The sequence below is a fragment of the Marmota marmota genome, unplaced genomic scaffold (genome assembly GCF_001458135.2).
Source record: "Marmota marmota marmota unplaced genomic scaffold, marMar, whole genome shotgun sequence".
NCBI lineage: Eukaryota > Metazoa > Chordata > Mammalia > Rodentia > Sciuridae > Marmota > Marmota marmota.
This window is the reverse complement of record NW_026000139.1, coordinates 3,179,798-3,201,716: the sequence shown is the minus strand read 5'-3', so window position 1 is coordinate 3,201,716 and position 21,919 is coordinate 3,179,798. Positions and strand designations below refer to the sequence as shown.

At 58.5% G+C, this 21,919-nt stretch overlaps 1 protein-coding gene across 1 annotated transcript in view; it reads right to left on the bottom strand.

Annotated features, from left to right (window-relative positions):
• Positions 1–21,283, bottom strand: part of Plbd2 (phospholipase B domain containing 2) — a 23,404-nt gene extending 2,121 nt beyond the window's left edge. Inside the window, exons 1-11 of the mRNA XM_048785673.1 lie at positions 20,788–21,283; positions 17,905–17,947; positions 8,908–9,001; positions 7,025–7,183; positions 5,712–5,812; positions 5,322–5,536; positions 2,935–3,032; positions 1,375–1,535; positions 850–945; positions 588–659; positions 1–47 (exon numbers count right to left, since the gene is read on the bottom strand). Of these exons, the coding sequence (XP_048641630.1) occupies positions 1–47; positions 588–659; positions 850–945; positions 1,375–1,535; positions 2,935–3,032; positions 5,322–5,536; positions 5,712–5,812; positions 7,025–7,183; positions 8,908–9,001; positions 17,905–17,947; positions 20,788–21,283 (1,582 nt within the window). The remainder of the gene's footprint in view (positions 48–587; positions 660–849; positions 946–1,374; positions 1,536–2,934; positions 3,033–5,321; positions 5,537–5,711; positions 5,813–7,024; positions 7,184–8,907; positions 9,002–17,904; positions 17,948–20,787) is intronic.
• Between the last annotated feature and the right edge of the window lie 636 nt (positions 21,284–21,919).

The window sequence follows — 21,919 nt, the reverse complement described above, 5'->3', positions numbered from 1 at the left end:
CCACCAGCGCCTGCAGCCCGCTGGCATTGAACACTGTCTCGAAGGCCCTGCGGGACAAAGAGAGTCACCATGACTCCAGTGACCGCGCGAGGCAGGGTCACGGGCCAGGAGGAGGCAGGCGGTCACTCCAGAGCAGTCATGACGACCCAGGAGCCGGGACCCAGAGGGGACGGCTCTGCTCTGGGTGGCTGGCAGGGTGGCCGGGCTGGGGTGCCACAGTCATGGCTGGGACCCTGGCCCCACCACCCAGCTCTGCGGCCTGCGAGGGCGGGCGCCGTCCCGGAGCCTTGGGTTCTGCACCCCTGAAACCAGAGATCACCAGGACCAAACGAAGCAGTGAGTGCTGGGAGTGGCAGCTGCCACCCAGCTTGGGCACACCCCTGGGTTGGGCCACCCCGCGCCACCCTTTGGTGGGTGCCACACAGGGAGCCGGGCGCTGCTCACACGCTGCTGACCAGGTCACTTAACTACACCATGAAGCCCTCAGGACCTGCCTGGTTCCTGCTGTGGCGCTAACACCACTAGGGAGGGCCTGGCCCTGGCGCCTGGGGAGCGGACAAGCGGAGGAGAACGGGCGGGGCACCTACGGGATGTTGTAGCTGGCCCAGTAGGTCATGTCGTAGAGGTCCGAGGTCTTGTCGGCCACCACCACCAGGCCCCTGGGCAGGACAGAGCGGAGGTCGTCAGGAGGGGTCCCAGAGCAGGCCTGGCTCAGGGCCCCGGCCCCCCTCCTGCCGGGGCCAACCTGGCTGCACCAGCCGCCCCTCCCGTCTCGGGGACCCCAGCTTTCCCACGAGGCTCGCCACCAGGGCCTCCACCCAGGCGGGTCCTCCACCCAGAGGTACTCACGGGAGCTGCTCCAGGACTGTGAGCACCCTGCCCCCTGGGCTGGTCTGTCCGGGGACAAAGGCCTTGTAGTCCACGATCATCCACTGGTTGTTGTACCTGGAGGGCCCAGCAGGGGACTGAGCGGCCTGGGACACCCACCCAGCCCCTGCCCAGCCGCCCGGGGGCCACTGGCCCTCACCCTGGCACTGCAGTGAGGCAGGTACCCACAGGCGCTCAGGCCCCTGCTGCTGGCCTGCTGGGAACGGCCCTCAGCTACCCGTCAGGACAAAGGCCAGTTCCTCTGCCGCGTCTGCACTCCCAGCCACCCACGTGCCCCCTTTCCAGAGCCCTTCCTGCCCTGTCCCCAGGGCCCCTCCCTGAGCCAGGAGCCTGTGGGGGCCGTGTCCTGCCCTTCCTAAGCCTCGGCCTCCCGGGCCTCCCGGTGCAGAACAGGAGAGGCCTCTGGCATCTGCCAGCCCCTCGGTCCCTGGGGTCTGTGGCGGGAGGGCTGTGTCCAGGGTGGGGCCACGGCCCAGAGCCACTCACGTGCCACTGTTGAACCTCTTGAAGACGTCTGTCCAGATGGCTCCGTCCAGGGCCAGGCGGTTGGCCACCAGGTTGCGGATCCACTCCAGCACGCAGCCCTCGGGCTGCACATACTTCCACAGGGCTGCGTTCCTGTTGCCGATGGTGGTCTCCAGCGCCACCTGGGGGGCACAGGGGCCGCCTCAGGGGCAGGGCTGCAGGGACCCTGGCCCTGGGCAATAGCAGTCCCTGGTCTACTGATGCGCAGGACGGGGCCTGAGCCTGGGCAGGGCCTGGGCAGTCCCACAGCTCTGGCCTAGCCAGATCCCAGCCCTGCCGCATGCCCCCGCTCCTCACTGCTTCTCCTGGGGAGTCAGGCTGAGGAGCCGGCCCAGCCCAGGAAGCCCAAAGTGCTGCTCCTGCGGACCCCTCACCAAGTGCTCAGCTCTCCCTGAGACAGTGCCCCATTCCCAGGCCAGCCTCAGGGAAGGCTGATGGCCTGAGGCCATGAACCTGGATCCAGGCCCAGAGCCCAGGGGCCGTGCAACAGAGAATCCTCGGCCTGTCCCAGCCCGTCCTGGAGCCAAGGGCAGACGCCCACCCGGCCTCCAGCTGCCTCCTGCCCCTCTCCAGGGACCCTGCTCCGTCCTCTGCTTGTTCTGTAAACAATGCCTTCTTCTTGGTGGTTAAAAATAAAACTCATGTCGCTATGAAATCCCAGAGACTCAGGAGGCCGAGGTAGGAGGACCCCACGCTTGAGGTCAGCCTCAGCAAATCTGGAACCATCTCAGGAAATAAATAAGTAAAAAGGGCTGGGGATGTGGCTCAGGTGGAGCACCCCAGGTGCCACTGCCAGGACCAGGACAAAGAAACAGACCACCGCCCTCCAGGCCCTTCCCACACTCAGAGCAGGCCTGGAGGAGGCCAGGAGTCCCCGCCTGCCCTCCCAGGACTGGCACCTGGGCCCCGAGGGTGCCTCAGAAAGCTCTCTCCTGGCCGGTTGCCCTGGCAATCCAGGCACGAGCCTTGGCGAGAGGTGCCAGGGACAGATTTCTAAACAGGGCTGGGCGCCAGCCAGGGAGACAGCACAAACAGCTCACCAACAACAACAGCTATTCAGAAACCCGCCGGGCTGCGGGGGCTTCGCCCACAGAGAGCAAGACGAGGGACAAGGACAGTGGGGGTGAACCTCCGCCGGAAAAGCAAACCAGGTCGCCAAGGTCAAGGGCATCTCCAGGGTCCCCAGGACCAGAGGCTCCCAAGGACCTGGGCCCCAGGACCAGTGGCTCATGAGGACTGAGCCCCCACACAGTCCAGCCCAGTGAAGGCTTTGGGGACCCACATTTAACAAGCCTTGATGAGGGGCCAGCCAGCAGCACGGGAGGAGGAGCCAGGGCCTAGGGTGCAGGTAGGGCTGCAGCCACCCCACCCTCCATCTCTGCTCTCACTGGGGCCCAGCCACAGGGTGCAGCTCAGTCACCGGTCACCACATCCAAGCGAACACCTCCTGTCCCAGCTCAGCAGTGAGACACAGTGAGACACATCCCCAGGGAGGGGACACAGGTGACTGGTGGGACTCACCAGCTGGCTGCCCAGGATGTAGAAGTCGTCACAGGAGAAGATGGTGCCGGGGTAGGATGAGAAGACCATCTGATTCCCAGGAACCAGGAGGGCATCCTCTGGGGAGAGAGCGGCCGGCGCTGGTCAGGCAGGCCCTGCAGGGACGTGGGTCTCAAGGGGAGCAAGCCGCTCCCACCCAGTCACTTCTGTCCTTTAGCAAATGAGGAGACTGATATAGAATGCACACGTGGGCTAGGCAGGAGCTCACGGTGGAGGCTCGCCTAGCGCAGGAGGCCTGGGCTCCACCCCAACACCATAAGAAACTAGTAAGAGCAAGCAGGAAAAGCCACCACTGACAAACATGTTTATCCCTTTCTCTCTGTGTGCACTTTGTTTACTGGCATCTCGCTTTTTAATTATAAGAGGGTGGCCATTAAGAGGGCCAGACCCAGAAAGGAGATGCTGAGTTTCCCTGGGACAAGTCACTCAGCCTCTCTGAGCCTCAGTTTCCTTCTCTGCAAAATGGGAATACCCCCCCCCACTGCAGCCCCACCCAGGGGGCCGTAAGGGTTCAAGTCACAAGCTCAGGGTCCCCATAAGTCAACTGTTAGAAGCAGTAAAGGGGTCGACAGGTGGCAACGACCCAGTATCCACCTGCTGGTGGGTGGGAGAGCCACGGGCCACCCACACCATGGAGTACTACTCAGCTACAAAGAGGACCAGAGCACCAACACCCACCACAATGTGGCCGAGCCTGGAGACCATAACACTGTGGGAAAGAAGCCAGCCCCAGGAAAGTCACACATGGCGACCGGCTGCCTGGTGGGCACAGGGTCTCCCGCCAGGGGCAAGGAAAATGTTTTGGAACCAGATAGAAAGGACAGTGCACTTGAAGATGGTTGGGTTTACATTATGATTTTTGCCTCAATAAAAAAATTTCAATAAAAAATAAAACTACAACAAGAAGTTTTAAATAAACTGGTTAAGGGCTTAAATAAAGTTCTAGAACACACAAACTAACCTACTAAGAAAGGAGTCAGAACAGTGGCCGCCTGGGGAGGGCAGCGAGGGACAATCTTGGGGACCCGGGGAGCGTCCTGGGCAGTGGAGGGGTCCTGTATGGCTGCAGGAGGCCGCATGGCCACAGGCGTCTGTACAAACCCAGCCACGCTCCCACTCCCGGTGCACAGCTACAGTGTGCATCAATGAAGTCAGGCCAGAAGCCCAGCCTGGGGGGCACTATCTCCAGTCAGAAGGCAAGCTTGGTGAGAACAGTGACCCCCTGGGGCCATGCCGTGGCAGAGACGCCTTTTCGGCTGGCGGTGGAGCTGGTCTGCTGAGTCTGACCCCGTAAACCACATTTTAGGCCCCGCTGCTCAGACCAGGGCTTGCCCACCCCCGCTTCTCGGCTCTGCCCTGCTGGTCCACTCCTGGCAGGCCCAGCTACAGGAGGAGGCGCACAGGCTGTGGGTGGCTCACGGGACTACCGGTGGCAGCATCGGGTCAGCAGACACTTCAGGGCAGTGAAACAGGTCTGTACAATGGCCCAGGGGTAGGCACGTATCCCCAGGCACGTGTCAAGCCCATAAAACTGCCCAATGCCCCGATGAGAACCAACGTATGGATCCCTATCCATTGCTGCGACAAACAGCACAGGTGTGCGGCCAATCGTGAGGTTGGGGGGATGCGGAGCTCCCTAGGGTGTCCATTCCCGATGCACCCCGGCCTCAGGCTTCTCTTAAACACGCGTCTATTAATTTTAGAACAGATACATACACAAAACACACCCCCACGAGTCCAGCCCTATCCAAACCACACTGTGACCCACCGCAGCCTTGGCCCAGGCGGGGGACAGGAGCCCCAGCCCTCACCTGGGACCGCTGAGCTCACCTCTTGCTCACAGAATAAAGTGAAGCACAACAGAAAATCAAAGCACCTTGTTTTCAAATCTAGGAAAGCAAAATAAAACATAACCACGTGTTCTCAGAAGTGAGGGGTACTGAAGCGAGGTGTTCTACGGAGTTTTCTGACATTCTATGACTTTAAAGAAATTATTTAAAATGGGGCTAGCAGGGCACAGTGGTGCCCGCCTGTCATCCCAGATCTCAGGAGGCTGAGGCAAGAGGATCACAAGTTTAAGGCCGGCCTCAGCACCTTAGCCAGACTCTGTCTCAAATAAAAAATAAAAAGGCTGCGGGCGCAGCTCAGTGGGGAACCCCTGCTTAGTATGAACAGGGCCCTGGCTCAACCTCCAGCACTGAAAAATCAAATTAAAAAACCCCAAGATGCGCTCTTGGAACTGCCCTGGTGACCCTGTGTGTATGGCAGGGGCTGCCAAAGCCCCCTTCCCGCGCCCCGCCCCTCCCGAGCCCCAGCAGGTGCTCACGCACACAAACGCGCCCACCTACCCTGGGGGCCCTCCCGGAACTGGAACGTGTACTTCTTGATGATGCGTAGCATGTGCTGGTAGGAGTTCCAGGTGTTGTGGGCCACCAGGAGGTCACGCTGGCCGGGCAGCAGCTTGATGAGGGCGGAGCAGGACCCTGAGCCAAGGACGGCCCTGGTCCTGGTCTTGTTCAGGGCGGGCTCTAGATCTTCCAGGTCCCCAGAGATCTGCAACAGGCTGAGGAGGGATGGGGCGGGAGGTGAGCAGCCTGCTGCGCCCGTCACTGGCCAGCCAAGGCTCTGGAGGTCAGCTGGCCAGTCCGAGGCTGTGAAACGAGAAAGGCCGAGCTGGCGATGGACCTGCCATCTGTGAGGCGTGCCCTTCCCCACCCTGCGCACCTGGGGGCACTTACAGGAACCCCAGGGGCTTGATGGTGAACTTCCCAGTTGGGAAGGACACGCGGCCTTCATAGCTGTCCTCCAGGCCCTTCAGCTGCAGCAGGGTCAGCCGCACCTGGGGGGCGAGGATGGGTGCCGGGAGGTGAGGCCCGCACCCCTGCAGTGGGGCCAGTCTGGGCTGCAGCCAGAGCAGGAGAGGCCAGCCCTGCCCCTCCCTGCCAGGCCCTCTCCTGCCTTCCATGAACTGTTGACGTCCACACCTGGTGCACCCCACATCACCCCTGCTTAAAAGCCCAACTCAAAAGCCACCTCATGCAGGAAGCCTCCCAGCCCCCATCCCACGGCCACTGTCCCTGCTCCAAGCTTAGAGTTGCTGCCTCGGGAAACCTGGCCCCCGCGGCCAAGGCTCCTCCCTGCGGCAGCTCTGCCTCGGCACCCTGTGACCACGAGCACCCTGTGACCATGGGCCTCACGGGGCCTGGCATGTGTGAGCACTCCCCAGGCCCTCAGCAAGCACAGGCAAGATGGATGGACGGTGGACAGACAGACAAATGAGGGGAGGATGGATGGATGGACGAGGGCTGGATGGCTGGAGGAGGGAGCAGATGGGTGATGGACAGGTGGACAGATGAGAGGTGAGCGGATGGGTGACAGATGCACAGAGAGGTGGTGAAGTGGTGGGAAGGTGAACAGATGGATGGACAGACTGACAGAGGGTCGGGAGCGATGGGCTGGGGTGGGTGGGTGGGCACAGGAGCCATCCTAGCAGTCCAGCAGGTGGGTGGACACTGAGAAGCTGAGAGAAGGACACGGTGCAAACGAGGCCCACAGTCTGTGGCAACAGTCCTGACGGCCACGTTAGAGGGCTGCCCCCTGGCGGCTTTCTAGGGAAGCCACCGTGTACTGACTGCACTGAGGATGTAGTCAGCAGCCAGCAGGGCGGGTGCCCCCTGGCCTTGCCCTCTCCATGAGCTGCCTGCCCAGCAGCTCCCGGGAAGGAGAAGGTCCCTGTGCCCAGCCTGCCTGGGTGCTCAGCCTCCCTGCCTGCCTCCTCCTGCTGCTGTCACCGTCCCCAACACGATCACCCTGTCCAGAGCCTCCCCGTGTGAAGGAGAACAGGGTGCTGGCCATGAACCAGGTCTTTTCTTCTTTGACGGGAGAAAAGCAGGCTGGGCTGGACAGGGGGCCAGGACAGACAGCAGGGGCGCCATCAAGGGAACGACGGAAGGACAGGCAGGTAGAGTGGGACAGATGGGGGGAACGGGGGCCAGGTAGGGGGTACTCAAAGGCTGGGCTGGCCCCGGAACGCAGAGCCCGGCAGGCCCACCTGGTGCCAGTACCCGGAGTCCTGGTCCCACTGCATCTCCCGCTGCATCCACTCGAGGTTGGCCTCCAGGAAGTGCTTGAGCTTCTCGCAGTAGCCGACCTCGTACTCGAAGGGGCCACAGTAGTTGACCACGGTGTTCATCCAGTGCATGTAGATGAGCTGCGGGGAGCGGGCGCTGAGGGGCCGCAGGCTCCAGCCTAGGGGCCCGTCCTCCCATGGCCCGCCCTCCGGGCCCTTCCTCCAGGGGCTTCGGCGGGCAGAGCCTAGAGCACCTGGGGACCCAGCCATCTGCCTCCTGTTCTGAGCAGCTCCTCTCTGTCCCCAGCACCGAGGCCACAGCAAGGGACAATGCAGCCCCCTCTTGGCGGATGCTGTGGCGAGCCTCAGGAAGGCCTGGGCTCCCCTGTTGGTGGGGACCCTGAACCTGGCGCTGCCTGTCACCCCAGCTGATGCAGCGCTGAGCCCTGGACAGTGAACGACCTGCCAGCATACTACAGGAGCTCCGCGAGCCAGCCAAGACCAGTCCAGCCAGCCACAGTGACCACTCCACCCCGCCAACCCCATGGCCGAGGTCTGCCAGCCTTGTGGCTCTTGGGTGGCTGGGTGCCCACAGCCATGCTCACAAGCCCGCTCCAACCTCAGGGCTCCGTGGCCGCCATCTCTGCTGCTGTGGTCTGGAAGCTGGAGGTCCCCAAGGCTTGACCCCCAGGGGCTGCTGGGGGTAGAGCCTGCAGGAGGCGGGGCCTAGCGAGAGGCTTAGGTTACTGGGGGCATGTCCTTAAAGGGGACCCCGCGGCCAGGGCTTTCCTCTTCCTTGTCCGCATCCAGCTCCCAGGTGGGCAACCTGTGCCCACTGCACCTGCCACAGCTCCCAGGCCCCTTCCATGGCCCTCAGACCCCTGCTGGGCCAGACACACTGGGCCTGCCCAGTGGTGGTCGGATGTTCTAGCCCCGTGAGCCAGCACATAAACCTTTCTCACCTCTTGCCCACCTAGGTGCGCTCCACCTCGGAGCCCCCCCCTCAGTCCCCCGCCACCTGTTAGCTTCATAGTTACCAACTTTAGTATGATTTATTTACTTACTTATTCATTTATTTATGATACCGAGGATGGAACCCAGGGGTACCATGAGCGACGTCGCCAGTCCTTTTTATTTTTTTAAAAAAATATTTTATTTTTATAAATATTTTAGGTGGACACGTGTCTTTATTTTACTTTATGTGGTACTGAGGGTTGAACCCAGGGCCTCACACTCTACCTCTGAGCCCCAGCCCCTATTATCATTATTTTTGAGAGAGGGCCTAAGCTGCTGAGGCTGGCCCAGAACTCGCAACCCTCCTGCCTCAGCCTCCCAAGGCTCGGGAACAACCTGGCCCAGGTGTTCTGCTGCAGTGATGTGCAGCCCGCACGCCTACCTCCCGGCGGAGGCACAGGCAGCCCAGGTAGGGAGGAGGCGCAGGGCTGGTGGCCCAGGGACCTGGCCTGTCGCCGTCCCACTGGAACACACCCTGACCCATGTCCTGCTCACCCTGCACGGCCTGGCCAGCACCCCGCCCCTCCCTGTGTCCTTCTGAGCTGTGCTGTGCACGGCAAGCCAACCAACTGTAGGTTTCTAAACAGTGAGTGTCATGGTGTGGGCAGTGTCTCCGCAAAGCAAGGGGGACGGAGCATGGCAGCGGGCACTCGGAGCCGCGGGCTGGGCTCGGGTGGCATGGGCCGCTCCTGAGCATCGGTCGGGTGTTCACTGTCTGATCGGGCTGTGGAAACTGGCGCTATGTCACGTATTTCTCTGTAGGCGTCAAGGAATACATGCTGACTCAGCCCCAGGTGACACTGGCTGGGCAGGGCCAGGGCAGCTGGGACCCAGGCCTAGCGTGGCCTTACCTCCTCGGACACGGAGGCCTCCACCACGCCAGCTGCGTAGGCCTGCAGGCTGTCATTGTAGCTGCCACTTGTGCCCAGCTCCAGGAAGGCCCACCTGGGGAGGGAAGGTGGGGACACTGGTTGGTGGCAGGGACCCTGCAAAGCTGCCCACAGCCAGATGCGGCCATGTCCAGCTCTGATTCTAACAGGACGGACAAACAGCTCCTGGCCAACAACAGCCCATCAACTTCCCCGGTGCCTGGCAAGGGTCTCGCCCCGTGGCACTTGTAAAGCCACCGTTCCCTCATGACAACCCCACAGTCCTCAAGACGGGCCACGTGGCCCAGCCACAGGGAGGAAAGTAAAACACAGTTGCACGGGGCTGCGGCAGACACCCTGCGGCCTGGAGCCAGGGATCCCTGGACCTGGGCTCCATCACGCCGCGTGGCTTGCTCTAGCAAATGGGACATGCTCGGCAGTGACAGGGTTAGCCTTCAGGAGGAACCCATGTTTCCACCTGCCCTTTGCTGCCTCTGTCCCTGCCACTGTGGCACATGCCCCAGCCAGCCAGCTCGTTCCAGAAATATGAAACATAAGCAGACTGCGCCTACAGTATGAAGCAGGTGGCCCCAGCCGCCCTCAGACCTGTGGGGGTCAGGGGCTGTTGGCCTAAGCCCTGGTCCTGGAGGCTAGTTTGTTACACAGACTGGTGCCCAGCGCTAGCTGGTACACAGGGTACCAAAGGCGGAGGCAGGATGGCTCCAGGCAGGCTGGGTCCTGCTCCTCTGGCCCACTCCAGGTCACCCGAGGGCTTCTGGAGGAAGCAGGTTCCAGCTAGGAAGACGGGGACAGGGCCCGAGCCCCAGGCACCACCCATGGTGGGTCACTCCCCCGCTGTGGTGAACACTCCTGCAGGCCCACGACCCAGGGTTTCCTTTCCCTCTGTTTTGCTGTACTGGGGACTGAATCCAAGAACCTGCGCAGCTAGGCCAGCGCCCCACCCCCGAGCCACACCTCCAGCCCCCATTACCTCATCTAAAATGAATCCTAGCATAACCATGTCACCTCTGTAACTAGGGGAACCTCTCTTTCTCTATTTACTTATTTATTGCAGTACTGGGGACTGAGGCGTTCTGCCACCAAGCTACAGCCTCAGCCCTTTCTTAAAATTCAGAGACAGCTCAGTCAATTACCCAAGCAGGCCTTGAACTTGGGATCCTCCTGCCTCAGCCTCCCAAGTCCCTGGGATCATAGGTCTGGCCGCGGTGCTGGGCTAGGGGTGCACAGGGTTAAAGGTTCTAAAGAAACTTGAGGAGCCCACAAGACAAGGAGAGCAGAGGACTGGGAGCAGCCGGAGCAGGCGCAGCCCAGACCCGCGAGGCCCTGGGCTCCACCCAAGCACCACAGAACAGAGAGCGAGGGTTCACACAGGACTGTCTCGGGGGGAAGTTGACTGAAAGGCCACCAGACAGCTCCAGGACAGAAATGGCTAGGAAAACACTCAAAATACCCACGCCCAACACCTTCAGGCAAAGATGAGTGACATTCAGTCCTGGCTCCAAGAAGCTCATGGTGGGGACATGAGAACAGTTAAAATCCCCACAGGGGAACTATCACAATCAGGAAAGAAAGACAATGCTGTCCGGGTGCCCTGAGGAGGGGCACTGCCACGTGGAAAGTTTAAAAAAAAAAAAAGCCTAAGCTCTGAATGTTCCAGAGCAAAAAAAAAAGAGCCGAAGTCTCTTGCCTGAGGTCACACAGCAAGTAAGTAGCAGAGTAGAGACAGATTCTAGAGCTGTGCTCCGAGCCTCTACCTCGGCCGGGCAACCGAATCCTGGAAGGGGGCATTGTTTGTCATCTGGTTGGTTTGGGAAGGGGTTTGGCTGGGCTGCTCAGGCTGGCCTCCATCTCTCGGGCTCACGTGATTCTCCTGCCTCAGCCTCCTGAGTTTCTGGGATGAAGGGCCCACACCACAGGCTCAGCTCAGAGGGGACAGCGTTCTCACCAGAGGAAGCCAAGAGCCATGACCCTCAAGGCTGGTGGCTCACATACAATGATGGATAATGACCGAGAGACTCAGGAATGAAGGTTTTACCTTTCAAGGAGGGTGAAAGACAAGAGCTTGGGCTCCTGTCCCCAGATCCTCTGGGTCCCCAGCAGCCCTCCCCCAGCCTCTGGGACAAAGATCCACCTCCCTAAGCCCTGGTTTCCTCCTCCATGAAATGGTCAGTGACTCCCACTTCAGAGGACGGTGTGGCACGTGACAGGAGGGGACACTTGCTCACTCAGTGTGTCTCATAGAGAGTGTGTGAGGGCCGGGGAGGCGAGGGCTGGGTGAGCGAGGAAGATCAGGTGCCCAGTGGCAGACCTGCCTCATAAGCCGGGAGGCTGCAGGCGAGGGGCGTCAGAGCGAGTCACAGAAAACCCCAAAGCCACTCGAGGCGAGCACCGTGGGCAACCTGGGGCCAGGGACGGCCTCCGCTGACCATGGCCAGAAGCTGCCGCTTCGAGGCAGACTCAGGGCCATAGCACCGCCACCCTGGAGGCGGAAGGGCCCAGGAATTCCGCCTGTGACCGGGTCCTCACACAGCCCTGCCAGTGGGGACCAGGGAGGGCGGGCCCTGCACACAGTGCTTCTGCCCAAGCTGAGGAGAGCCAGCCGCCGACAAGTCCCTCACCAGGGCCTGGCCCAGCCCAGCCCAGCCCAGCCGTCCACCACGCGGCTGGTTTCCAGGACCCTGCAGCCACTGCCACGTGAGGAGGGAGGACAGTGTCAGATAACATTAGAGAGAGGGAGGGACCAGGGCCACAGGACACGTGTCCACACCCCTGTGCGCAAACGCGGGCGCGGGTGTGTCGGGGTCCGCGTCTGCAGTGAAGATTCTGGAAGAGGTTCTTCTAGAGAGGACGGAGGCCCCCGTTTCCCGTGCCCTGTGCCACCCTTCAAAACTGCGAGTATTTTTACTCCCAGGGAAAAAAGTTCAACCAGGGCGAGGAAGGTGGCTGGGGCAGAGCACCCGCCCAGCACATGCAGGGCCCCGGGTCCGCCCCGGACTACAAAAAAACAGAAAAAATATCTAAAAAAAAATAAGTACTTTCATAATAATCCCAAAAACATTTAAAAAGAAGGGCAGCATGGGTTCCTTCAAGCTGGGCAGGAGGATGAGACCCCGTCTCCTGGGTCCCATGGGCCACAGCAGGGCATCTGTCACCGCCCTTCGAGGGAGCGACGCTCTCACTTCCTCCTGCCTCTGCTGCAAGGTGACCACTGGTTCCAACTGCGTGGGAGCCACATGTCCTGACTGAGCCTCAGAAAACCAAATTGGTGGCATTTGTGCAGCAACCCTTGTCCTTCCAGAAAACCACGGTGGGAAAGGTGCCCGTCTGTGGCTGAGGAGCCCCTGGGCTGGCTGGGGCCCCCCGCCCACTCCAGCCCCTTCTCCCAGGACCCCACAAGGCCAGCACTGCCTCACCCCCGAGACGAGGCCACAGACATGGTCGCCACGGACAGTGCCCCCACGGGGACTTGAAATGGACCCGGACGCTGACTCTGAGTCTCTGCTTCCTGCCACCCTGCTCGGCCTTTCCAGCCTCAGCTTACCCATCTGTGACATGGGACAATGGCGACGGCCTCTGGAATTCCTGGTGGCGCTGGGCCCGTTGACAACTTTCAGAAAGATGACCCGGCCACTGGCCAGGAGAACGTCTGAACGCTCCAGTAACTGCACGAACTTCCAAAAACCACCCTCCTTCCAGAGAGCGCATCCTTCCTGCTCGCTTTCTTCTCAAACTGCTGATCTTCTTGGATAAACAGAGGCAGAAGCCAACACGGATCATGTCTGCCTGGTGGTTAGTGCCCTTTGATGACCGGATTCACACGTTGGCAGCCCTGATGGCATTCCTTAACCGTTTCTCCTTCTGGAAGATCTACGGGCCATACTGACTCTATCTCAGGAACAGTTGATGTCTCTAAAACAACTCCAGGCTCCAACCAAGGCACCCTCTAGACGCTCAGTCGGAAACATCAGCGCTCAACACTCTTCGCCCTGGGGGTATCCAGGGAGGGGAGGGACATATCAGGCTGGCCGGGTAGAGTGCTGGCCAGGCACAGCGGTGCGTACCTGCAATCCCAGCCACTCCGGAGGCTGAGGCAGGAGGATCACACGGTCCAGAGCAGTTCCAGGGCAACGGTCTCAAGATGAAATAAGAAGGGCTGGGGAGGCACTCAGTGGCCGAGAGCCCCTGTGTTCAATCCCCAGTACAGAAGAAAAGCCATGGGACGAGCAGGGGTCCCAAAGGCCTCCCATGGCCACCTGATGTGCTCCAGCACGCGGGATGCCTCTGGTGGAGTCATCGCTCCCTCATTACTCGCGATGGCACAGGCTGGCCTATCATGACTTTCCAAAGACACGGCTTGTCCACACTCCTGGCTGGCTTTTCTCGCTGGCTGGGGTCGTGGAATGTTGGCTGGTTTGTTAGTTTCTTAGCACGTTCAGCTCAAGGTGATTTACTCCAAGCAGCCTTGAGGATAAGGCACTGGCTGGGGGGAACAGATCAGGGAGGAAGGACAGCGAAGGCGGAGGGTGCCACTGTCCAGACCCACACCAGAGCCAGCTGCGGCAGACTGCCACCAGCGCGGCATCTCCGACCTCCAAGCATCGAATCTTAAATGGTTCTAGGCTGCGTGATGGGCACAGGTGCAAAGTCAGGCACAAATACAACCGAAAAGGAGGGGGATTTACCCTGAAACCCCAGGATCCTGGGAGACGAAATCCCCAGAAAGGGAGGTTCATGCCTGGCCGGGGGACATCTCTCTCCAAAACAGTGAAATCAGAGATTCTGCGGGCTGGGAGCAGGACGCCCCAGAGGTGTTTCTTTCATCCTGCCTCTGAGTCTCCAGAGGCTGTCTCTGAGGACCTCAGTTTCATGCCTGTACGATGCCCCCTACACTGCAGTCCCCACTGCTGGCGAACTCGTGATGGAAGGGGCCCCCTGAGGCCAAAGCCTCCTCCATGCTGGGCCGTCCTTCCATGTCTCCTTCCTGGCTGGTATCCAGGCAGAGGTCTGGCATGCCCTCTTGGCTCTACCAAGCAGGCCAATAATGTGTGAGTCATCAGAGAATGGGTCACCAGATCCCAGAGTCACAGTGGCCCCCATGGCTAGTCACAGAGCTCTAGTTCCCTCCATAGACGTCAACTCCATCTGTGTCTCCTCTCCCGGGAGCCCTGCCAGCTCAGCCCCAGCAACTCCTGTGTCTGCAGAACCTTCCAAGGGCCACTAGCACAGAGTGTCCTCAGCATCCTGTCTCCCCAACACCTGAAGGGACTGCAGATGCCAGGACACTGGGCGGGTGGGAGAGGGCCATGCCTGCTGTAGGGGACAGCATTGTCTGAGCCCTGGGCTGTGGCCAGGCAGGACATACAAAGGGTTCCCTGCGACTCCCCAGAGAACCTGGATCCAGGACCTGGGCCAGCTGACAAGGCTCTGAGGTCCCCATTCCCACCAACTCTTCCAGCATCGTCTGTCCCACTTAGAGAGGGGCCTGCTCACCTCTCTACTGCCCCTAAGGCCAGGCACCAGAAGGAGGGAATACAAACAAGCCCCTGTGCAGGCCTGAGAGGGGCATCACACAACTCCCCAACCAGGGATGGCTTCAGAATCTGGGCCACAGATGGTGACATGGGAGCCCAGACAGGCAGAGGAGCCAGGGGAGAGACCTCAGAGTGACAGCCTGCATCCCAGCAACCAGGAGAACCGTCATGACTTCAAGCACAGCCCTTGGCTCCAGAGTATCTGGCCAAGGACCTCCCGGGACCAGGACACAGCAGGGGGAGGGGCAGAGCCCTAGTGGAGGTCCTATCTGCATCTATGTCACTGGAGGAAACTTCTGCTTTCCCAGTGGCATGGAACCAGGCTCCACCCTGCTGTCCTGGTTCTGGAAGGGAGGCAGGGGGCCTGCACCCATGGAGCAAGCCACAGGTAAGCAAGTGTGAGCTAGACAGACCCCTGGAAGCTGTTGCCAAGTTCAAGCCTGGGGACACGGTGCTGGCCTCTGTGGTGGGAACTGAAGTCTGGAGAAGAGAGCTAATCCCTGTGACTCCAGTGGGGACAGGAGTTACTGTATTACCCACCAGCCATGACTTGCTCCAGATGCAGACACTGTGGCCTCTGGGGGACAAAAGTATTGTCACCTCTGGCTGGAGGCAAGTGACTGGCCCCCGTGAGGTGAGGGGTGTTGCACCAGCCCCTCCCAACCGGGGAGCTGGTCCGGAGGGCGATGCTGCAGCCTTAGAGGGAAGAAGTGACTCCCAGGGAGACAGCGGCGCTGTCCCCGCAGGCGAACGGCCCCAGGGACAGGCAGGNACGCTCAGTCGGAAACATCAGCGCTCAACACTCTTCGCCCTGGGGGTATCCAGGGAGGGGAGGGACATATCAGGCTGGCCGGGTAGAGTGCTGGCCAGGCACAGCGGTGCGTACCTGCAATCCCAGCCACTCAGGAGGCTGAGGCAGAAGGATTGCAAGTTCGAGGCCAGCCTCAACAACTTAAAGAAACCCCTGCCTCAAAATTAAAAATAAAAAGGGCTAGGGGTGCAGCTCAGTGGTAAGAGAGCCCCTGGGTTCAATCCCCAGTACCCCCCCTCCAAAAAAAATTGTACTACAGATTACACATGTGTAGAATTTTTTCTCTTGCTATTATTCTCCAAACAATACAATATAGCTATTTATATAGAATTTATATTGTATTAGGCACTATAAATTATATAGAGATAATTTAATATATGAGAAGATATATATTATATGTTAAAAAACAAATAGATTATAAACAAATTTGGGGCCATTTTGTATAAGGGATTTGAGCATTTACAGATTTCTGTATGGAAGAAGGGTGTCCTGGAACCAATCTACCTCTGATACTGAGGTACAACTGTAAACACTCAGGAAAATTACCATGTATTTAACACTATTATCTAATGTGGGATCTTTACTCCAATTTATCCATCTGTCCCCAAAATGCCATTTTTTCCCCTTTTTAAATCCAGGATCACACAATGCACAAGAATAAATCCTAATTGATCAGAATCTCAATGTAGAAAATGAAACCATACAGTTAGTTACTCTACAACTTATGTCTGGAAAAAGCTAACTATAAGCCAGGTGCCATGGCACATGTCTGTAATCCCAGTGACTCTGGAAGTTTAGGTAGGAGGATCACAAGTTTGAGGCCAGCCTCAGCAACTTAGTGAGATCCTGTCTCAAAAATAATAACGGTGTGTGGGGGGTGGGATGGAGGCTGTGGTAAGAGTACCCCTGGGGTCAATATCCAGTACCACATACCAAAAAAAGCGCTAACTGTGACTCCAAAACCAAATGCAATAAAAGATTGATGCATTTGATTACATAATATTTTTAACCTTTGCATATTAAAAATAAACTTCATAAGCAAAGTTGAAAGAGAACTGGGAAAAAAAGGAAGACATTTTAGAGCATGTATCATGAAAAAGGGCTTGCATCCCTAATATACGAAGAAATCTGAATTTTCATGGGGAAAACTGGGACTCCAGCAGACAAAATGATTTGTTGAAGTCACACAACGGGAAACCGAACAGCGATTTGAACTCAAGTTCGCAAGCAGCGTGGAAGATGCCCGTTGTGGCCACCAGGGGGCGCACTCTACTGAGTTCCCGACCCTCTTAGTCACTCAACATAAGTGCGCCGCCTCCCTCAGAAAGGTCCTATGTAGCAGCTGAACCCTGCAGACCGCCCCACTCCAAAGCTCATTTCCTGAGAGTACTGAGCCAAGACGATGTCATCATTGTGTGCTCAGTTTTCTCATCTCTAAAGAGGGGCCCAAAACAGGACCTAACTCACAGGACACAGGGAGAATTAAGAGCTTGCACAGTGACGCCCAGTGAATGTTCCTCATCAGTGTTGGTGCCTTTAAGAACACTGTATTTGTCTAAGGTCATTGCGCCCAAAATGTGGATGACATTTCTCCTTGGTGTGTTCACACGCCACTGTAGACTAAAGTCACCATCTGGGAGGAAGGGCTTTGGCATTTTTCAATTTCCAGATGGTGTGCGGCAGTGGTCAGGCGCAGCGAGCTAAGAATTCCGGCAGGCTTAGGGATTTTTGAGGGGGTTTGGTCCGGGTTTGGGCTTGTTCTGTTCTGTTTTGCAGGACTGGGGCTGGAACCCAGGAGCGCGCTGCCACGGGGCTGTATCCTTGACCCTTTGGAATTTTTACTTTGAGACTAGGTCCTGCCAAATTGCTGTCACTGACTTCAAACTTTCGATCCTTCTGCCTCAACCCCACCCCCACCCCCACCCCAGTAGCTGGGATCACAGAAAAAGCCCCAGGAGTGAAGCAGCCCAGGACAAAGGGCACTTAAGGTGAACATCGGCCAATGGTCAAGTCACTTTCTAGAAGGATTATTCTAACCGAGATGCCTCCTAGCAATGCCAGTAAAGAAACTCTCACAACTGGTGCAGTCTGCTGGAAAGGTCCGGAGCATCCGCCCTGGGGAGGTGTAAGTAGGTGTCCTGTGACTATTCGCCAGGAGCTGCCAGGATTGGTGCAAACTTGCCTCGGTTGAAGGTGAGGCTCAGGAACCCTTAAGGAGCCTTCAGCGTCTCTGGGACAGAGGCTAAAACTGAAAGTTCTGACTGTAGCCCCGTGCAGAGGCCCACACGTGTAATCCGAGCCACTCGGGAGGCTGAGGCAGGAGGATCACAAGTTGGAGGCCATCCTGGGCAACTTAGCAAGACCCAGTCTCAAAATAAAATCTACAAAGGGTTAAGGATACAACCCAGTGGTAGAGAACTTGCCTAGCATGTGCGAGACCCTGGGTTCAATTCCCAGAACTACGAAAATAAAAAGTCTTATTTTCTTTCCTCTTTAAGTTCCCCTTCCTGCTTCTGCTTCTGCCATCCCCATGTTCCTACGTGATTTCTGGGGCAGGCGCCCACACCCTGGGCCTCTGAAGCAAGCATGCTGAGCGTGGAGAGGCCCTGGCCTTGCCTCTGAGGGAAGGAGGACGCCCGGCCTGGAGAGTGAGTGGAGACTCAAGTGCCATCTCTCAGACTGGAGTGCAATCCCATGTAGGCCACTTCCCAAAGCGTGCCCTGTGGACAGGCGGCTGCATCTCCCTGAGGTCAGTTTCCCTTCTCAGTAAAATGAGGTCATTGTTGCCTCCCCCTGAAGGATTGCGATGGCATGGGTGTGCACAGAATAAATGCTACTCTGCAAACAGTGTATTTTGATTGACGTGGCCTTTGTTCAGAGGACAAGGACAGGCTCGGTCCAGAAGTGATGTTGTAGGAAGCAGTCCACCCAATGGGATTCGAGGGTCCCTTCCCCACCTGCCAGCAAATACAGCTCCCCTCTGTGGCTCTTCTCCTTGCCTAAGCATTCACTATTGGTGACTTCCTTGGACTGAGGCAGGTGACAATCTGTGTTTTCCAAATGTGGTCACACCTCGTCTCACATTCTCTTCCTACCATGTGACTTTGTCCAACCTTGCGCGGAGAGGTAGGGTCCATTTCCTCTCCTTGAATCTGGGTGGGCATGACTGTAGTGCAAGTGACATGATGGGAGCATGTCACTTCCACAACTGAGTCATAAAATCCATCAGAGCTTCTTTGTTGTTCTCTGAAACCTTTGTGCGTTCCCCTGTCGGCCAGTCTGCGCCCACCCCCACCCCCCGCCATCAGGCCACCAGGGACTAAGAGTCCCAGAAATCAAATCAGCTCCCACAGAGGGATCCTGAGGAAAAGCACGGGACTAGATGAAGGAGGACACATCCCCAGGCAGCCCCCGGCCATCTGCCCCAGCCCCAGCCACGGTGACCACACACACAGGAGGCATCTGAGCCAGAACCACTAAGCTGAGCCCTTCGCAAGTTCAGGAGCCTCAGGGACACAGATAACAAAATGTTGTCATGTCAGGTCCCTGTCTCTGGGGGTGGTATGTTACGCAGCCCGAGGTGACTTATACAAGCATAGAACCCTTGTCTCCAAGGAAAGGAAATCAGCATTGTCCTCGGGGACGCCAGTCAGTCCGATTCTTTAATTCTCAGTGGTACATTAATGAGAACGAGAACAAGCTTCCATTTATTGGACTCTTTCACCCACCAGGCACTGCGGTGTGGGCTTTGCTCTGCGTATAGAATTTCAAAGAGCCCTCCCCACAGCCCAGTGAGCGAGGGCCCCAAAGTCCTGCTTTGATCTCCGCTTCCAGATGAGGAAACCCAGGCTCAGAGAGAGGACATGACTTGTTCCCGGTCAAGTGGCTGGCAAACGGCAAAGCTGGGGTCTGAAGCTGGGTCCGAGTGACTTCTCAGGAGGCTCCTACCAGGTACCACTGGCCCTTCCCTGCCTGGAAAAGAGGCCCTGACTGTCCACCGTGCGCGGTGAACCAGGGGCTATCCTTCAGGCCTCGTCTGTCTCCTTGCCATGTCCCCAGGTTCCTCTCCTCCCTGGACCTCTCCAGGGGTCTCTCAAGAGACACTCATGCTCCCCCTTGCAGGCCCCCAATCCAGTCCAATCCTGGGAGACAGAGAGGTTGTGACCTGCCTAACCAGTTGACCTACCATGGTGACATTGAGGCCTTCCCCTGGCTGGGCGCCTGAATCCCAGGGTCAGAGCCCCTTAGGGGAGGAGGACTTTGGCTTCAAACTCAGCAATTCTGGAGCTACTTCCCCAGGCAGCAGGTGGCAGAGGGGGAGGGGGCCAGCTGACCCCAGAACAAGTTCAGCACTTGATACAGGCATCCATGTGCTTGCTGGCTGCCCAGACATGGGGACAGGTTGGGCCTGGGCCCTGCTATGAGGATGGGGCACACAGGCACCTAATGGCCACACTGTAGTAATAATGAGATAAGAGTGACAACAGTGTCTTCCATTGAGGGAAGACCCCAGGGGGTAGGCACCACTGTCCTCCCCATTTTACAGGGAAGGAAACTGAGCTCAGAGAGTCTGAGTAGTTCTAGAAGGTCACACGGAAGCCTAATGCTCTGTAATTCCAAACTCATGCTTGGGACCTCGTCACCCGCCGGGATGGGAATTAGAGGCGGCGGGCACTAGAGGTAGGGAGCCCCACGGAGAGTGCGGATGGAGAAGAAAGCACAGGCCAGGGGGAAGCCTTGAAAAAGGGATGCTAGCAAGGGAAATAGGAGCTTGGTCAGGAACCTCACCTCGAGGCAGATGTTTGCAGATAGGTGACTTTTGCGTTGGGCCTGAGTAAGATGGGCTGGGCCAGGTGTGGTGGCTGAACACACCCTTGGAATTCCAGTGACTCAGAAAGTGGAGGCTGGAGGATGGGAAGGTAGGAGGCCAGCTTCAGCAGCTTAGTGAGCCCTATCTCAAAAGTAAATAATAATAACAATAATGGAAAAGTTTGTCAGGGGGAGGAGGACGGGGGTGGCATGGGGCAGCGGCTTGGAGGAGCCCAGATGTGTGGCTGTGTGTAAGGTCTGGGGGTGTTCAGGGAATGGCTAGCCTCTGGCCCAGGGTACACAGGGGTGGGGGTTAAGAGGTCAGAGAGATGGGATGACAGCAGGAGTGGCCCTGCCCCCAACTGCCTCAGGTCCGGTGCCAGCCCCTGCAGAGCATAAACGGGATGCCAGCAGAGGGAAACAGGAGCTTCATCAGGAACCTCAAATCGGGGCGGATGTTTGCAGATAGGTGTGGCCTTCCCCACGCGGGATCGTCCCTAGTTCTTCCCATCGCCTTTCATTACCAGGATCCCGCCCTGGGAAGGGAGTCTCCCCGTTCACCCTCTAACTGCTCCCTCTCTGGCCTCCTGCTGCCTCCTGCTTCTGCTTTCGTGGTGAAAGCAGAACCAAAGGCTGGGGACAGAAGGGAAAGTGGACAGCAGGATCAAACTCGCTCTTGCCCCGCCCCACCTCCGGCAGCCTGTACCTTGAAGGGTGTGGGCGGGGCAAGATGGAAGGGCGGGGCGAGCCGAAGGGGCGGGGCGAGCTGGAGGGCGGGGCGAGCTGCCCGGCTGACTCCGGGCGGGGCGCCCTGGCCAGCGGCGCGGGGCGGAAGGTCGGGCGCGCCCCCAAGGGACCGGGAGGCCGCGAGGCCCGACGCGGGGAGGCGCGGAGTGTGCAGATCCCAGGCCCGGCCCGAGGTAAGCGGCGCCGCCCGCCCGCTGCCAGCGGACCCGGCACCCCAACTTCGACTCCTCAGCGCCCGCCCCGAGTGGAACTGGGCAGAGTCCCGAGGGCTCGCGCCCAGAAAGCGCAGCCCCCTCTCGTGTCCCCGTCCCTTCGCACCAGCACTGGACCCGGGGACCCGCCACGGGAGGGGCCCCATCAGTGCTGATTTGGGAAGTGAAAGGAAGTCGGCGGCCAGTAGAGACCTGCTGGTCCTCGTGCGCTGGGACACCAGGGGCATTGACCGCACGCTCCGCGGGCCAGCATGTGTGTCCATTTTACAGATGAGCCATTGGAGGCTCCGAGAGAAGTGACCTCCTCGAGGCTGCACGGACAGTCCGCGGCAGACACCCAACTGCCAGGCGGGTGTTTTTCCGTCCAGGTCGCTGCCAGGTGGAGAGGCTCCAACTCGCTTTGGAGTCCAGGAGGACAGCGCATCTGGTCAGCAGGTGAGGGAGCTCCGTGCCACAGGCGCCCCCTGCGCCCTCAGGTCCCCTTCTCTTCCTCTGGGCCTCCTTCTCCTCCTCCACCTCCTCCTCTTCCTCCTCCTCCCTCCACACTGAGCCACCAAGACATTGAGAAACATCTGTTCAAAGAATCACCAAGAAAAAGAGAAAAAGAAAAGATCGACATCGACCTTGTTTTTCCTGATGGCAAAAATAAACAGACTCACCCTGGCCATGTGGACCAAGTTCTCCCAGTTGAATTGCTTTGAAGGAAAAATGAAGCCCTTATCCACGGTTGTTAAGGGACAGGCAGATGCCAGCACCCAGCCCCCTGCCACTGCCAGGAGGCCGGTGGCTTTGAGCAATTGACTTCCCTCTGGGCCTCATTTCCTCACCAGAGGAGCAGATGACTTTGTGGCCGACCACCTTGC